This window comes from Eptatretus burgeri, chromosome 10 (assembly GCF_056783735.1).
Source record: "Eptatretus burgeri isolate ZD-2024b chromosome 10, Ebu_testis_v1, whole genome shotgun sequence".
NCBI classification, from domain to species: Eukaryota; Metazoa; Chordata; class Myxini; order Myxiniformes; family Myxinidae; genus Eptatretus; species Eptatretus burgeri.
In genome coordinates this window covers 23,476,378-23,490,359 of record NC_140970.1, presented here as the reverse complement: position 1 = coordinate 23,490,359, position 13,982 = coordinate 23,476,378, and the positions used below count along the sequence as shown (strand labels likewise).

Below are 13,982 nucleotides of genomic sequence, written 5' to 3'. Positions count from 1 at the left end.
CAGTCGAAAGTGGACGCAGCGACGCGCTGCTCTGGTGCATGCTCCTCTACCTGACCATGGCTTAATACAAAACGGTAATTTAATATGAGATTCATAAATTAATGCTGTACACTTAATTACAAACATGGACATTAAATACATACCATGGCTCCCTTTATCCCTTCCTTTGCTGGATTGCCAGGTAAACCTTGAGAACCCTGAAATGCCAAAGAGGATGTTAGTACCTCCAAAAAGGATTTTTGGGAAAAAAATTCAGATAACTAAACTGAACACCAGAGTGTAAATTGTATTTAATGGGTGAAGAACAGATTAGGACAATTAATGCGCAATGGTGGCTGAAATGAGTATGGAATATGGAATCATACCTTCATTCCTTTGGCTCCAGCATCACCACAGAAACCCTTGAAACCAATTTGACCCTACATGAAGTAGAAAAAAAGTTAATTAAACATCTTCGCTGTGAAATATCTATCACATTTAAAACTAGAGAGTTCATCGAACACCTTACCCCACACAGTCTTGAGAAGCAAGGATATGGGTGGGGTCGACGAGCGGAAAATTTGATCTTCCGGTTCGTTTTCCGATTTGTGTTCAAAATACAACATTCAATTGAAATTAAGTTGTTCCTCGATCATAAACTGACGTTTGGAGACGACAGACAGACATAGTAAACCAATTGCTTAACCCCGCTTTTCACTTCACGTGCATAGGTTAATAACTGGTTTACAGTGAAGCGACGAAGACAATGGTTTGACACCAATCAGTCAAATGTATTTTAAAATACAAGATCTAGGCTCATGAAATGTGTGGTGTCAGAGGGTAAAAGGCAATGTGCACTACCGGTCAAAAGTTTTAGAACACCCCCATTTTTCCAGTTTTTACTGAAATTTAAGCAGTTCATGTCCAGTGAATAACCTGAAATGGTACAAAGCCAAGCGGTAAACTGCTAGAGGTTAAAAAAAAGTTTAGGTTACCAAAAACTGAAAAATAACGCAAATTTCATAGATGTGAAAAAAGGCCCTTTTCAGGGAACAAGTAATGGGTTAGCAACTGCAGCTGTTCTGATGGAAGTAAATTAAGCCTTGAAAGTTGATGCAAACAATTCCTACAGGTGTTCCAACTTTTGTTGATTAGTTACAAACCCTCTGTCTGGATAAAACGCAGTGTTGCTACACCCTCTGAAGCATTATCTAGACATTATTGCACTGCAGGAAGGAGTATATTGCTATCATAATGGTGAGAAAAAGACAATTAACAAAGGAAGACAGACAGACCATTATAACCCTTAAAGTGTAGGTCTTTTCTTAAGAGAAATTGCAAAGTAAGCCAAGGTGTCAGTGAGTACAGTTTCCTACACCATCAAAAGGCACTTGGAAACTGGAGGAAACTCTGAGAGGAAGAGGTCTGGCAGATCCAAAGCCACAACACAATCAGAAGACAAGTTTCTGAGAGTAAACAGCTTGCGTGATAGGTGGCTCACAAGACAGCAGCTTCAAGCACAGCTTAACACTGGTCAAAGTAAGGAAGTCTCAGTTTCAACTGTGAAGAGAAAACTTTGAGCTGCAGGTTTGACAGGTTGAGTGGCAGTATGAAAGCCATTGCTAAGATGACAAAATAAGAAAAAGAGGCTTGGCTGGGCCATGAAGCACCCACCGCCAGTGGACTACTGAAAACTGGAAGAAGGTCTTATGGTCTGATGAATCAAAATTTGAAATCTTCGGTTCATCACACAGGGTTTTTGTACACCGTCAAGTAGGCGAAATGATGGTTCCTCAGTGTGTGACACCAACTGTCAAACATGGAGGAGGAAGCATGATGATCTGGGGCACTTTTGCTGGATCCAGAATCAGCAACTTGCAAAGAGTGACTGGCACCCTGAACCAAAAGGGCTACCACATAATTTTGCAGCGCAATGCAATACCCTCTGGTCTCTGCCTAGTTGGTCAGGGGTTCATCCTACGGCAAGATAACGACCCAAAATAAACCTCCAGGCTATGTCAGAACTACCTTAGAAGAAAAGAACAAGACGGTAGGCTTCAAATCATGGAATGGCCAGCACAGTCTCCAGACTTAAACCCCATCGAGCTGGTTTGGGATGAACTGGACAGAATGGTGAAAGCAAAGCAACCTACAAGTGCAACACATTTGTGGGAACTTCTGCAACACTGTTGGGAAGAACTTTCCAAACAATATTTGATTTCCATTGTAGAAAGAATCCCACGAGTATGTTCGGCTGTTATATCTGCAAAAGGTGGCTACTTTGAAGAGTCAAAAATTTAGATTAAATTCTGTTCAACAAAAGGATTCCATGATTTCTTTTTTATCTGCAATTGTTTATTTGTTCTATGCTTTAATTTCAGAGTACATTGAAACATTAAACTGCTTAAATTTCAGTAAAAACTGGACAAATGGGGGTGTTCTAAAACCTTAGACTGGTAGTGTACAATCGATCAGTGTGGTCACAATTTGACACAGTCAGCAAAGCAATGGACAAATACAAAGAGAGGAGGGGAGGAAACATAATTACCTTGAAGTAAAAACCAGGGTTGGGTGAAGGGGAGATAATGGAGGAAGGAAAGATCATGGGTAGGCAATGGTGGATCCGGGGAGGGGGGGTGTTCAGCGGATGCACGTGAATCAGTTAATGACAGGCCTGAGGACTTTTTGTCAAGTAGCTCGATATTCCCAAATTTTCCCAAAGAGATATTCCCAAAGAGATGGTGGTGCACTACCCACTTGAATCTCTGAAGGCAGTTCCACAAATAGGACAAAAGAGAAACAAAGGAGTGAAGGTGTGGAGAAAGGCAGAATTTACAGAATTTAACCAGAAGGGGATTCCTGGAAGAATAGGTGTCATGGAGGAGCAGTGCAGGGTCAGAGGGCAAAAAAAAGAAGAGAAAAGGTGAGAGAGCAGAGGGAGCGAGACGAGATAAGAGAAGGGATGAAAAAAAACAAAAAAAACAGAGGGCTACCGACCTACGTGCAATGTGAGGGCAACAAACCTTGTGCTTTTGCTGAATCATGGAAGATGGTAATAAGCTGAAGAACTTTAGCTTCCACAGATCCAGGACACCCAAATGTGATGCTTGGATGCCAGATGAGACAGCAATACTCCATTGAGCTATGGACAAAAGTATTGTAAGCTGTGAGTATTTCCAATTTGTTGAGGAATTATTCGGAACGATGGATGATGCCCAGTCTGTGGCTGCCTTTGGAGGTCAGCTTTCCTATATGGTCATCACAGGATAGGTTGTTGTTGATGGTGAGGTGAGAATTTATTGGCCTCACCATCAACCGAGAGACCAACCCTCTTTCAGTGGCTGACCATGGATATAGCAATAATCATGTGTGTTAGTTTGAGGATCTTTCTGTAATGACAGGGTGAGACTTACTAAGATTGAAAGACATGTTCCGTTTGTCATACCAGCCTTTAATCAATTCCAGATCAGCAGAGAGTAACATAACTGCTCTCTGCCTGTCGGTGGGATGGGGGTACTGCATTACATAATGTGGAGTCATCTGCAGAGGAAGAGATTGGACCCATAACACTGCCTTGGGGTACTCCAGCCTCCACTGAGTGAGGAGAGGGTTCTGTTGACAGCAGTGCATTAATTGTGCCAGTGAAGGAAGTCAGAAAGTCAAATATGAAGGTGGCCTTGTGTGCAGCTACGTGGAGTGAGCTTGGCAAGCCGAGCAGGATGCCAACCAGTTGAATGCCTGAGATACGTCTCAGTCCTGGCATCGAGAAATAAGCAGCAGCACTTCCAGACTGGAGTGACTGTGATGGAATCAAAACTGATGGTAAGGAGATCAGGTTGTTTGAAAAGAGGAAAGCAGCGAAGATGGATTCCATAACTTTGCTTGTCATGGGAAGTCAGCTTATTGGCCTGTAGTTGGAAGGATCTGTTTTTTTCACCCTTCTTGTGGATAATTGGTGTTTCCTGATTTGCAGTCAGATGATTGGTTTTTAATGCGAAGTGGAGAATGAAGAGAACAGACAGAGGAGAAGCAAGAGTATCAGAGTGGGATCTGAGAATATGGGCGCTGATGCAATCCGGGCCCATCACCGATGAAGAGTTGAGGTTCGAGAGAATTGAGAAGACCTGTACCCATCGGGACAGAACTGAGCTCATCGGTGATGAAGAGTTGAAGTTGGACAGCACTATGGGAAAGCAGCAAAATTGGAATGAAGACCTTGGATGTTGGAGGTCTGAACCTCCAATATCCAAGGTATTCATTCTAATTTAACATATCTCAATCCAAGCTTCCTCTGGTAAACCTGATATTATCTGTCTAACAGAATCCTTTCTCCTCACAGGATATCCCTGATTCCTCGGTGTATCTCCCTGTTTGACAGGTCTGAACCCCGTTCTGGTTACGGAGTTGCAGTTTATGTCAAGAATTTCATTTCCCACTGTCCATGTACTATTCTTCTCCCTCTAAATCCAAAGAGTACCTTTGGTTGCACTTTAGCTTCCACAACCACCAACTGTTTGTCTGTGTGCTATACCATCCTCCTAACAGGGATGACTTTATTTACATCTCCATTTCTGCCAACATGGACCATGTTATAACGACCCATCCCATCTCTCTCTTCCTCATATGTGGTGATTTCAACTGTCACCATGCCAATTGGCTGGGTGTTGGTACTTATTCAACCAACCACAACATTGCTGCAAAAGACTTCTGTGACTCCATGAGCCTCACCCAATCAGTGAACTTTCTGACCCTGATTTCTTCCAATGGCATGTCCTCCCTTCTGGACTTGATCATGACAAATTTTTCTCCTAAAATCTCTTGCTCCTTTTCTGCTCCAATAGGTTCATCTGATTATGTGCTTGTGAGAGTCAACATCTCTCTGGCTAGAGAGGCACCTCTCTAACGTTGTTACAGAGCTGCCTCAGCAACGTAGAGTCTGGCAGTTCACTCAAACTGACCGGCACAGACTGCAAGCTACCCTTTCATGTCAAGATTGGTCCTTTATTTTCACCTCGCCTGATATTAACACTGTGTGCAGGGAATCCTTCCACACAAGTTTGCTTTGCCTTATGTAGGGATTTATACCATCTCATCTGCAGTTATCACACCTATCCTCTCATCCCGGTATACAGAATTATGTGGTGAGGCTGTTGCCTTCATACAACTTGCTTTCTGTTTCCCGAAGGCAAATCTGGCTGAAACAACCTCAGGTCATTCCAGGAAGCCCAGACCAAGTGTGTGTCCACTCCCAGGAAAGCCAGAAAACAATATCTGGCCAACCTCAAGGCTGAACTCTCAAACCTGTTTCCTTCTTCAAAGACATGGTGGCACATTGTCAAGTCTATCTCTGGTGTATGCTCCCCTCCATCCCTTCCTTCACTTCAAATGACACCACAGCTGAATCTGTTTGTGAGAAGGCTGAATGCCTTAATTCTGTGTTTGCTTCCAAATATTGTGTACCAACTGCTCGTTACACCTACCCCATCATTCCAAACTGCTCTTGGATACTGTGTCTTTCCCACTTGCGAAGGTGGAGAGGTTTCTGGCAAACCTCGACTCCGATTCTGCAACACGCCCAGACGTCATCAGTGCATGTGTCCTAAAAACCTGCTCTGCTACTAATGCAAATCCTCTTTCTGCTCTGACCACTTGATCAAATTCTCTCTGAGTTAGTTTCTATCTGCCTGAAGGTTAGCCAACATCACTGCAATACACAAACATGGTGCAAAAGGAGATACTCTTTAACTACAACCCTATTCGCTTGCTTCCAATTATAAGCTATGTCATGGAATAGATCATTACAGTTGAGAACAAATCTTTCCCCTTCTCAAACAGCCTGATCTCAGGTCATCAGTTCAGTTTCAGACATGTTAATTTTACCTTTGAAATGTTGCTTTACACTCCCAACAATGGATTGAAACCCTCAATCTCAGACAAGAGATCAGGGCTGTCTCACTGGATATATCTCAAGCATTTGATACAATCTGGCACCCCACATTGCTCACCAAACTCTCTGCTTATGGCATCAAAGGTCACTTCATCTCATGGATCACTGACTTCCTCTACTCCTGAATTCAGCATGTAGCTCTTAATGGGATCCTCTCATCTCTTCCTATCAGGATAGAGTGCCTCAAGGCAGTGTCTTGGGTCCAGTCTTGTTCCTTATCTTGATCTGTTATCTCTCTGATTCGCTGGAAAATTGTGGCTCACTCTTGGCTGATAATTTCACCCTCTGCCACATCATTTCTCATCCTTCAGACAGGCAGGCAGCAGCCTCTTCCCTCTTTGCAGACTTTGATAGTATTAGGAGCTCGTCCAACACTTGGAATATGTCTTTCAAACTCGACAAATCTCACACTCTCTGATAGGACCGTATGGCAAACCCTCCCGTCTATTTCCTAAACAAACCACTTGAAGAAGTAAAGTCACTGAAACTTTTGGCACTCACCATCAGCCATAATCTTTCTTGGGCATGTCATATTTCCAAGATGGCTTCCAGAGCCAGCCGCCGATTGGGCATCCTTCATTGTGCAACGTTTTTTTCTTGGCGAATCTGAACTTTTGACAATCTACAAGGTCTTCATTAACAGCTTGATTGAGTACTGCTCTCCCTTTTGGGCTGATACCCCTGCCTCACTCCTTGCCCTTCTTGATGCCATGGAAAGCAATGCCTTCAAAATAATTGGGATCTCCTGTGATGAAGCTGAGTATCTAGGCCTGTTCCTTTCATGTTGCAGACCGGTTGATGGCCACTCTGGATTATACCTCTTATACCCCTCTGCTCTCTCTTGGCTCTGTCACTCCCAGATTTTTTCAGGTTGCACATGGTCTGCCAGTAACCCTTCTTCGTGTTAAACTCCAAAAATCCAGGCTTACTCATTTGCTCCTCTCTTCTCTCACCTGCAGAACCAACTTCCCCAGTCTGTACAGTCCTATTCTTCCAATCCTCCCTCCAGGGCTTCAAAAGACAGATGATCAGGACTACCTCAGGTCATCTCTCATCCAGACTCGTCTCTTCCACCACAAATGACCCCATTCCCAAGCATTCCCTTTTACCATGTTAATGTGATGGACGAGGGGGGAAAATTCACCTCTTTTCATTTGTTCCTTTTCTGTTTCATCCCAAATTTCCCCTTCATGTTCTTGCTGTTTCAGCTTGTGTGCAACTTGTTCACCCCCATGTTTCCTTCTCCCCCACCCCTTTATCTCACTCTCACGTCTACTCTGATGTTGGTGTTTCTCCCTTCCCATTTTGTTCCCTTCCATTCTGCCTTTGGTCTTACACAAGCCTCGATTATGTGTACAAAAAAACCCAAACTTTTTCTGCCTTCTCTCGTGAAATACAGTCAAGAATCCAGTGGGAACGAGGGGTGGTATGGTTAGTACAGAGAGCAATGGATGGGTTAGATGATATTTGGAGGCAAACACTGAGTTGAGACAGTCTGCGGTTTTTTTTTTTTTTGAAATTACAATCTGAGATGAGACCGTTTGAGGGGAACAAGGAAATGGATTGAGAGCACACACCAGAAATGAACTTCACAAGTTGCCATCAGGAGTTTGAGGAAGGAGACTGACTGGTTGACCCTGAGATGATAATTTTTGGGTTAAGGCTGAAAAACAATGAGTTATTTGTGTTCAGGGATCATAACAAATGATGGGATAAGTGTGAAAGCAAAGCACCCTTTTTGGGGGTGGGGGGGTTAATTGCACTTAGATTGCTTGTCTGTAGATTTTGTCATCCTTGACCATCATGCCACGAAGGTGAGAGTTGAGAAGTCAGAACATATAATATATTTCAGCCAGGTCAGGGTTGTTTGGTTCTACTAATTGGTTCTATTAATCATCAAGGCATCGAATTCATGAATGACACCTTGCTGACAAACAATGTGGGAAAGCAGTTACGGAGCAAATTAAGGTTTTTTTCTTCCTAAGGATTCGAAATTGAAAGACATGAAACAAGTGTCGAGATTAGTTAGGGCAATGATTACCACCGAATACTAAAATATCAAGTATGTCAATGTTTCGTATCCCATTCTGAAAATTTCATCACCATCACTCATGAATTTATTATTTGCCTGCGATGTCGCTGCCATATTATCAATTGTCCACTTCATGCATACTTTGATGAATTTTAATGACAGCAATCAAGTTTCCAAAGTAATGTGAAAGCACAACGAGAAATTTGTACCTTAGTCATCCTTGTAACAATTTTCACTTGGTTGAACCTTTGCACTATGACAAATACCATCTAGAACAATTTATTCACCATTTCCAAAGGTAAAAGGAAAAATAGAGAGCATTTACTAGTAAAGGCTGCTCTGTCAATGCTGCTCTGAGTACAATCCCACATGCAAGAATTGTTTGTTTCAACCCTTGACATATTTCTATATCCTGCCTCATAGTCTGAAGTGTTAGTCATTCCTTGTTGTTGCACATTCTCTTTATTCCATGAGAACATGGGGAGTTTTTTTTCTTCTTTTGTCTAAGACTGGACAGAGCTTGTACACATCAGATAGAGGACAAATATATCAGTATACATCAGTGTACTTTTTAGGGCTGACAGCATGGCTTAGAGGTACGCACACTCATCGCTAAGCTGTCTTGTCTGGATTTGAATCCCAACCCAGCTGTAAACTGTCATCCTGGTGTTTCACAGGCAGGGTGATTCATAAATGTGTGTGCCGTCCATCAGATGGACGTTAAACGGGGATCCAAGTTCCAAATTCCTGCCCTAACAAGCACAAGGCTTGTTATCCTGCCCTCATTTAATCCAAATCCAAATTCCTGCCCTCATCAGCGGCACAGACGCACCCTCAGCACCTCAAAAAGTTGTTGATGGATTTGGATTAAACTTGATGGACAAGTTGGGTGTGAGATGCCAAATAACTGATTCGATTTTTGTGAAGATCCAGGTACAGATCCAGATCCGAGAGTTTTTCAAGTGATTCTTCACCATTGACAGATGGGGCCAAAACTATGTATCGCATGAAATCTCAAAAAGTTGTGGACGAGTTATGACAAAACTAGGTGGATGAATTGGTTTGGTGACAAGAACAAGCCCATTCAATTTTGGTTAAGGTCCAGATTCAGATGCAACCTATCAGTGGCATACAAAATGGAAACTATTCAGCCTGGTGGAGGTATGTGCTCCACTGAGTGTCGTTCCGTTTTGCCAAGTGTCACTCTATGAGTGATTTTTCATCTGTCAGTCTGTCTGTCTCTGTTTGTCAATCGCCTCCAGTTCACAATTCGAAACCGATCATCATGAAACGTTACCAAGTTGTAGAGATAGTCTCAACTGAGAAGCCTATTGATTTTGAGGTCAAAGGTCACCTTAAGGTCAAATATCTAAAATCGTGATTTTTCATCTGATTGACTTGAAAATTAAACAGCAATTGCATTGTGCATCACTGAATTGGGAAACAAACTATTTTTGAGATCAAAAGGTCAAAGGTCAACTCAAGGTCAAACTTCTAAAATCATCAATTTTCAACTGAAAAATCGTCAATTTACATCCAATTAACTTAAAAATTAAAAAGCAATTGCATTGTCCATCACTGAATTGGGAAAGCAACTTTTTTTTAGTTCAAAAGGTAAAAGGTCATCTCAAGGTCAAACTTCTAAAATCAATTTCAATCTGAAAAATAATAAATTTCCATCCGATTGACCTGAACTTTGATTAAGATTGTCCTCATGAATTAAGATTGTCCTAATTAATCCTAATGAAATGGACAATTTGATGCATGCATGGCAACTTTTGGAGAGGGGGGGGGGGGGACTTTGCAAGTATCATACTCTGCATGACGTGTTATTCTTGTTACCCTCACCGAAGGAGAGGGTATTGCATTTGAGTGTGTTTGTTGTTTGTTTGTCCGCAGAATTGTGCCCAGTAGCCCAGGAGACTTTGTCAGCACCGACACTGTACAGAGTATGGTCCCAATGAATGGATGGACGGATCTGTCAAAAACAACAGATATATGTGCATACAATGCCTCTGACTGTTATGACAGAACTTGTGAAGGTATTTGCCAAATCTCCAAATGTCCTGACACCAATTGTCTTGCTAATGGAAACAACCTGTGCCAGCCCATATATCAACAGACAAGCAAATCTACCCTGCAGGTGAATCATAGCAGGGCATTCAACGTCTGAGGTCAGTATGTCAGCCAGCATCGATTTGTTTCCTGTTCTCAAATTGCCATTCATCTCAGCAAGAGCAGCTGATACAGGCATGAGTTCATGCTTTAGGATGTTTCTAAGATCAACATTACACCCAGCTGCATAGGATGTTACAAGACGTTGCAGAACATTTCTGTCCACCTTCAGAATTGTTTTCTTCTCCTCACCAGTATGCTGTACCACTTCATAAAGTGTCTCAAATGTTGGAGCATCGTTCCTCTTCATGGAATCATACTGTATATGGAACAATTTGCTGGTGCCCCAGATTGTCTCAGAAGCTTGTCCTTCACAAACACATCCAGCTGATGCTAGCCATTGTCTCTGCCATCCAGCAAGGATTATTGAATTTCCACAGTGCCAAGGTCTTTTGTGGCAATACTTTGCACATTACTTGGATGCATATTGGATTCAAATACCTGGAAGCATTGCAGTATAGATGACAGTGCTTGTACATCTGATTTGTCCAATCAAAAGTCACAGTCATAGATCATGTCAGTCTGTACCAGTGTGCCAAGTCAGAACGAAATCGGTGAAATAGTCTTGAAGATATGGACTAAAATCGGTCATGCTTTGAAAAGTAGGTCATGGCTCTGGGGTTCACAAGGGCCCGATCAAAATTTTGAAATCAGCAGCACAAGCCTCACCACCAGTGCAGTCATTCACCAAAGTTTCAATTTTCTGTCTTAAATTATGTAGGAATAGTTACGTGACATGACGGATGTTCAGACATACGTACGTATTGACGATATCACATTATCCCCGACTTTTCTTCAAACTGTACGGGGATAACATGGAAGTGTTGTCATCCAAACAAAATGTTTCTACAACATGTAGTTTTGTTTTTACATTTAAAAATTGAAAAAGCCCTCCTACAGTACTAATACGTTTTTGGTCGCCATTTTGTTTTTTCTCATTTTGGTTGTGGAAAACTAAAAATAAAGCTTGGTAACATCATTTTTTTAGATTCAGCATACCAAAATTAGGTTAGAAAGTCATGTTCACAACTTCTATTAAAAAATTCCCCTTAAAGTATCCTTTTCTGAAATATTACCTAGTCCAGAACAGCTGTCTTGAAGACTTGGAGGGAAGAATGAGATTGAAGAGGATGTGGAAGATAATTGCACAGGTGGGGAAAAAGAGGAACAAATGAGTGTAGGTGAGCAGTGATCCTGGATTTAGGGAGTTTCACCCGAAGGGGGTTGATGGTTGACTGAGTGTGCCTTGCAGAAAACTTGTTGGTGGTGGGGGGGGGGGGGAGAGGGCGCAAAGCACAAAAACAGCAGAGGGTGCAAGACCAGAAAGGAGGCGGTAGAAGACAGAGAGACCACCAACCAGTCTGCGATGGTGAAATGATAGGCCCATAGACTAAGCTTCATCAAGGGAAATTCCAATAATCTTCAAAACACCCTAAAAATGCACTGCCCAGTAACATCCTAAAAATCCAACTGCTAATGTGACAGCAGCAGCTTTTTCCTGTTTCCCGTAACATCGCACAGTCGTAACATCAATGACATCATATTGCAGATTGTGGCCATTAATTATTTCGTGAACATGAGAGTATTGGGTTTAGTGAATATGAGAGTTTATATGGTATAAAAAACAGAATAAGGGTGCTTTTTCACACCTTTTCACCGTGAACTAGAGAGTTCATAGAACACCATACCCCATGCAGTTTTGAGACAAAAAGACATGGGAAGGGACTTTTCAACTCTTGCTTTGCATTTCCAAGCAAGATCGATATTTAAGTGATCAGCCATTCTGTCTGAATCTTGATATTGCCCAACACTGAGAGTACAAGTGGCAAATTTGATTGGTGCAGATGGTGTAAAATGGCAGAAAAATTTTGTCCAATATTAAACTGAGGGTTTTTGGAAGTGCCAACAAGGCGATTTGTGTTTTCCAGTGCTTAAGTATATAATTAAATTAAAAAGTTGGAGAAAATTTTTTTTTCCAGAAGTTTACCACCGTTAATGCACCCTCTTTTACCCCACCTTAATTAACACGTTCAATTCGTTCTTCGTGCCTGTTGTCTGTGTTCTTCGTGCCTGTCCTTTATGATGTCCCTCAAACAGTAGGTTTCTTGTTTAAAATGATTTTCAGTTTTGTTTGACTACCAGTCAGGCAGAAAGACCAAACAATTACCTTAATCCTCTGTGCGTAAGTACGCTGCAGACGACATTCCATACAATTTGCCAAAATCCGAGTCAAAGTACTGCTAAACTGTAGGTTCGTGTTCTGATTCATGTTCCCATTTGTGTTCTACAGTGTTGAAAATATAAAATTCAATTGAAATGAAGTAGTTCCTCAATTATAGACTGATGTCTAGACTGACCTCGATTATACACTGATAGACTGACCTCGATGATAGACCAATTGATTAACCCCGCTTTTTGCTCCGTGCACAAAATAATTCGTGAACATGACCAAATTGAGCTTGTCAAGTGTGGTGGTTATTTCATCCAAGTGTACCAGGATAACAAAATGACGTCTATCTCAGGCTTCTGCCATGTTCACGGTAACAATGAGATTGGTTTTGTCCTCAGCATGACTATAAACTACAGGACTGGTGTTTCATAGTCAAGGGGTTACATCACAAAGTGTGCCGTCTCTCAGTTGGATGTTATGCTGGGTACCCATATAGTTACTGCCATTAGCTGGTGGATGTTAAAGGTCCCAGTGCCTATCAACGCAGACTAGACAAGTTATTGCTATTATCCTGGCAAAATTCAAGAAACTCCTGCCCTAATTTAGAGGGTGTGCTGCATCGTGGCACAGTTGCACTACCCAACAATGAAGGAAGCAAACAAGCAGCTATGTGTTGCATCCAAGAAAAGCTTGGTTTTTTTTCCCCTTGAGTTCTTGCACAGAAATGTTCCTAATTTGATAATTGTGACAAGATATACTAAAAACAAAAAAAAACTTTAAGCATTAACTTTTAAAAATGTGAAATGACCTTGGGATGTTCATTGTAGTGTCATTTTCATGACACTGATAAGGTATGATAAGACTATTTACTTCATGGAGACACCTTGTTCAGGTTACGCAAGGGTTATAGCTCCTCATGAGGATCACTATCTTGTCACCCTTGATGCCTGATGGTATGAGTTAGTATTCAAGGTGGCCAGAGAACTGATCATGTCATTATTTAGAAGGATGCTTAACTGGTGGAACATACAGGATGAGATCATTGTGCCTGTAATCCCTCTGGCACAACAGCAAGGGAATCAATAAAGGCCTCGTGTTATTAAAGCGATTTCCACCAATGAAACGTGTCACATTGTTTGTGATCATTTGTAAAATGGTGTAGTTGCCAAATTACACACCCATTTCAAACAGCCATTTTGTTTTCAAATAACTTTGGCTTCCACTGATATGCTTGTTTATGGACAGTATATTCAGATAAATGTGGCTGGTCTTCAATCAGAATATGAATGCATTTGAATGTTCCATAAAACAATTCAAACTTTGAAACTTTTGTTGCTTAATATTTTGTAAGTACCATATATTGAATAGCTTCACTCCTGAGGGTTGAGTGCCCTCCTTTCAGAGAGATTATCACATTACCCAAAGAGTAATTTCATCACCCCACTCCCTCCACCCTACAGTGACACACACACACACACACACACACACACACACACACACACACACACACACACACACACACACACACACACACACACACACACACACACACACACACACACACACACACACACACACACACTTCAACCCTCCCCCCAAACGCCTCAACCTCCCCCTTCCAAAGCTGTCCCATCTTTACTCTCACCCCCCTCCCGCTCATAAAAGCAAATGGGCATTCC

General features: G+C 41.9%; 1 protein-coding gene across 2 annotated transcripts in view; it reads right to left on the bottom strand.

Annotated features, from left to right (window-relative positions):
- Positions 1-13,982, bottom strand: part of LOC147018083 (uncharacterized) — a 357,617-nt gene that overhangs the window by 18,840 nt on the left and 324,795 nt on the right. The window contains exons 100-101 of one of the 2 annotated variants that reach the window (XM_085897420.1): positions 366-419; positions 144-197 (exon numbers count right to left, since the gene is read on the bottom strand). In XM_085897420.1, coding sequence (XP_085753546.1) covers positions 144-197; positions 366-419 — 108 coding nt within the window. Of the gene's footprint in view, positions 1-143; positions 198-365; positions 420-13,982 lie in introns of those variants that run through there. The other variant, XR_015062269.1, reaches the window with a different exon arrangement.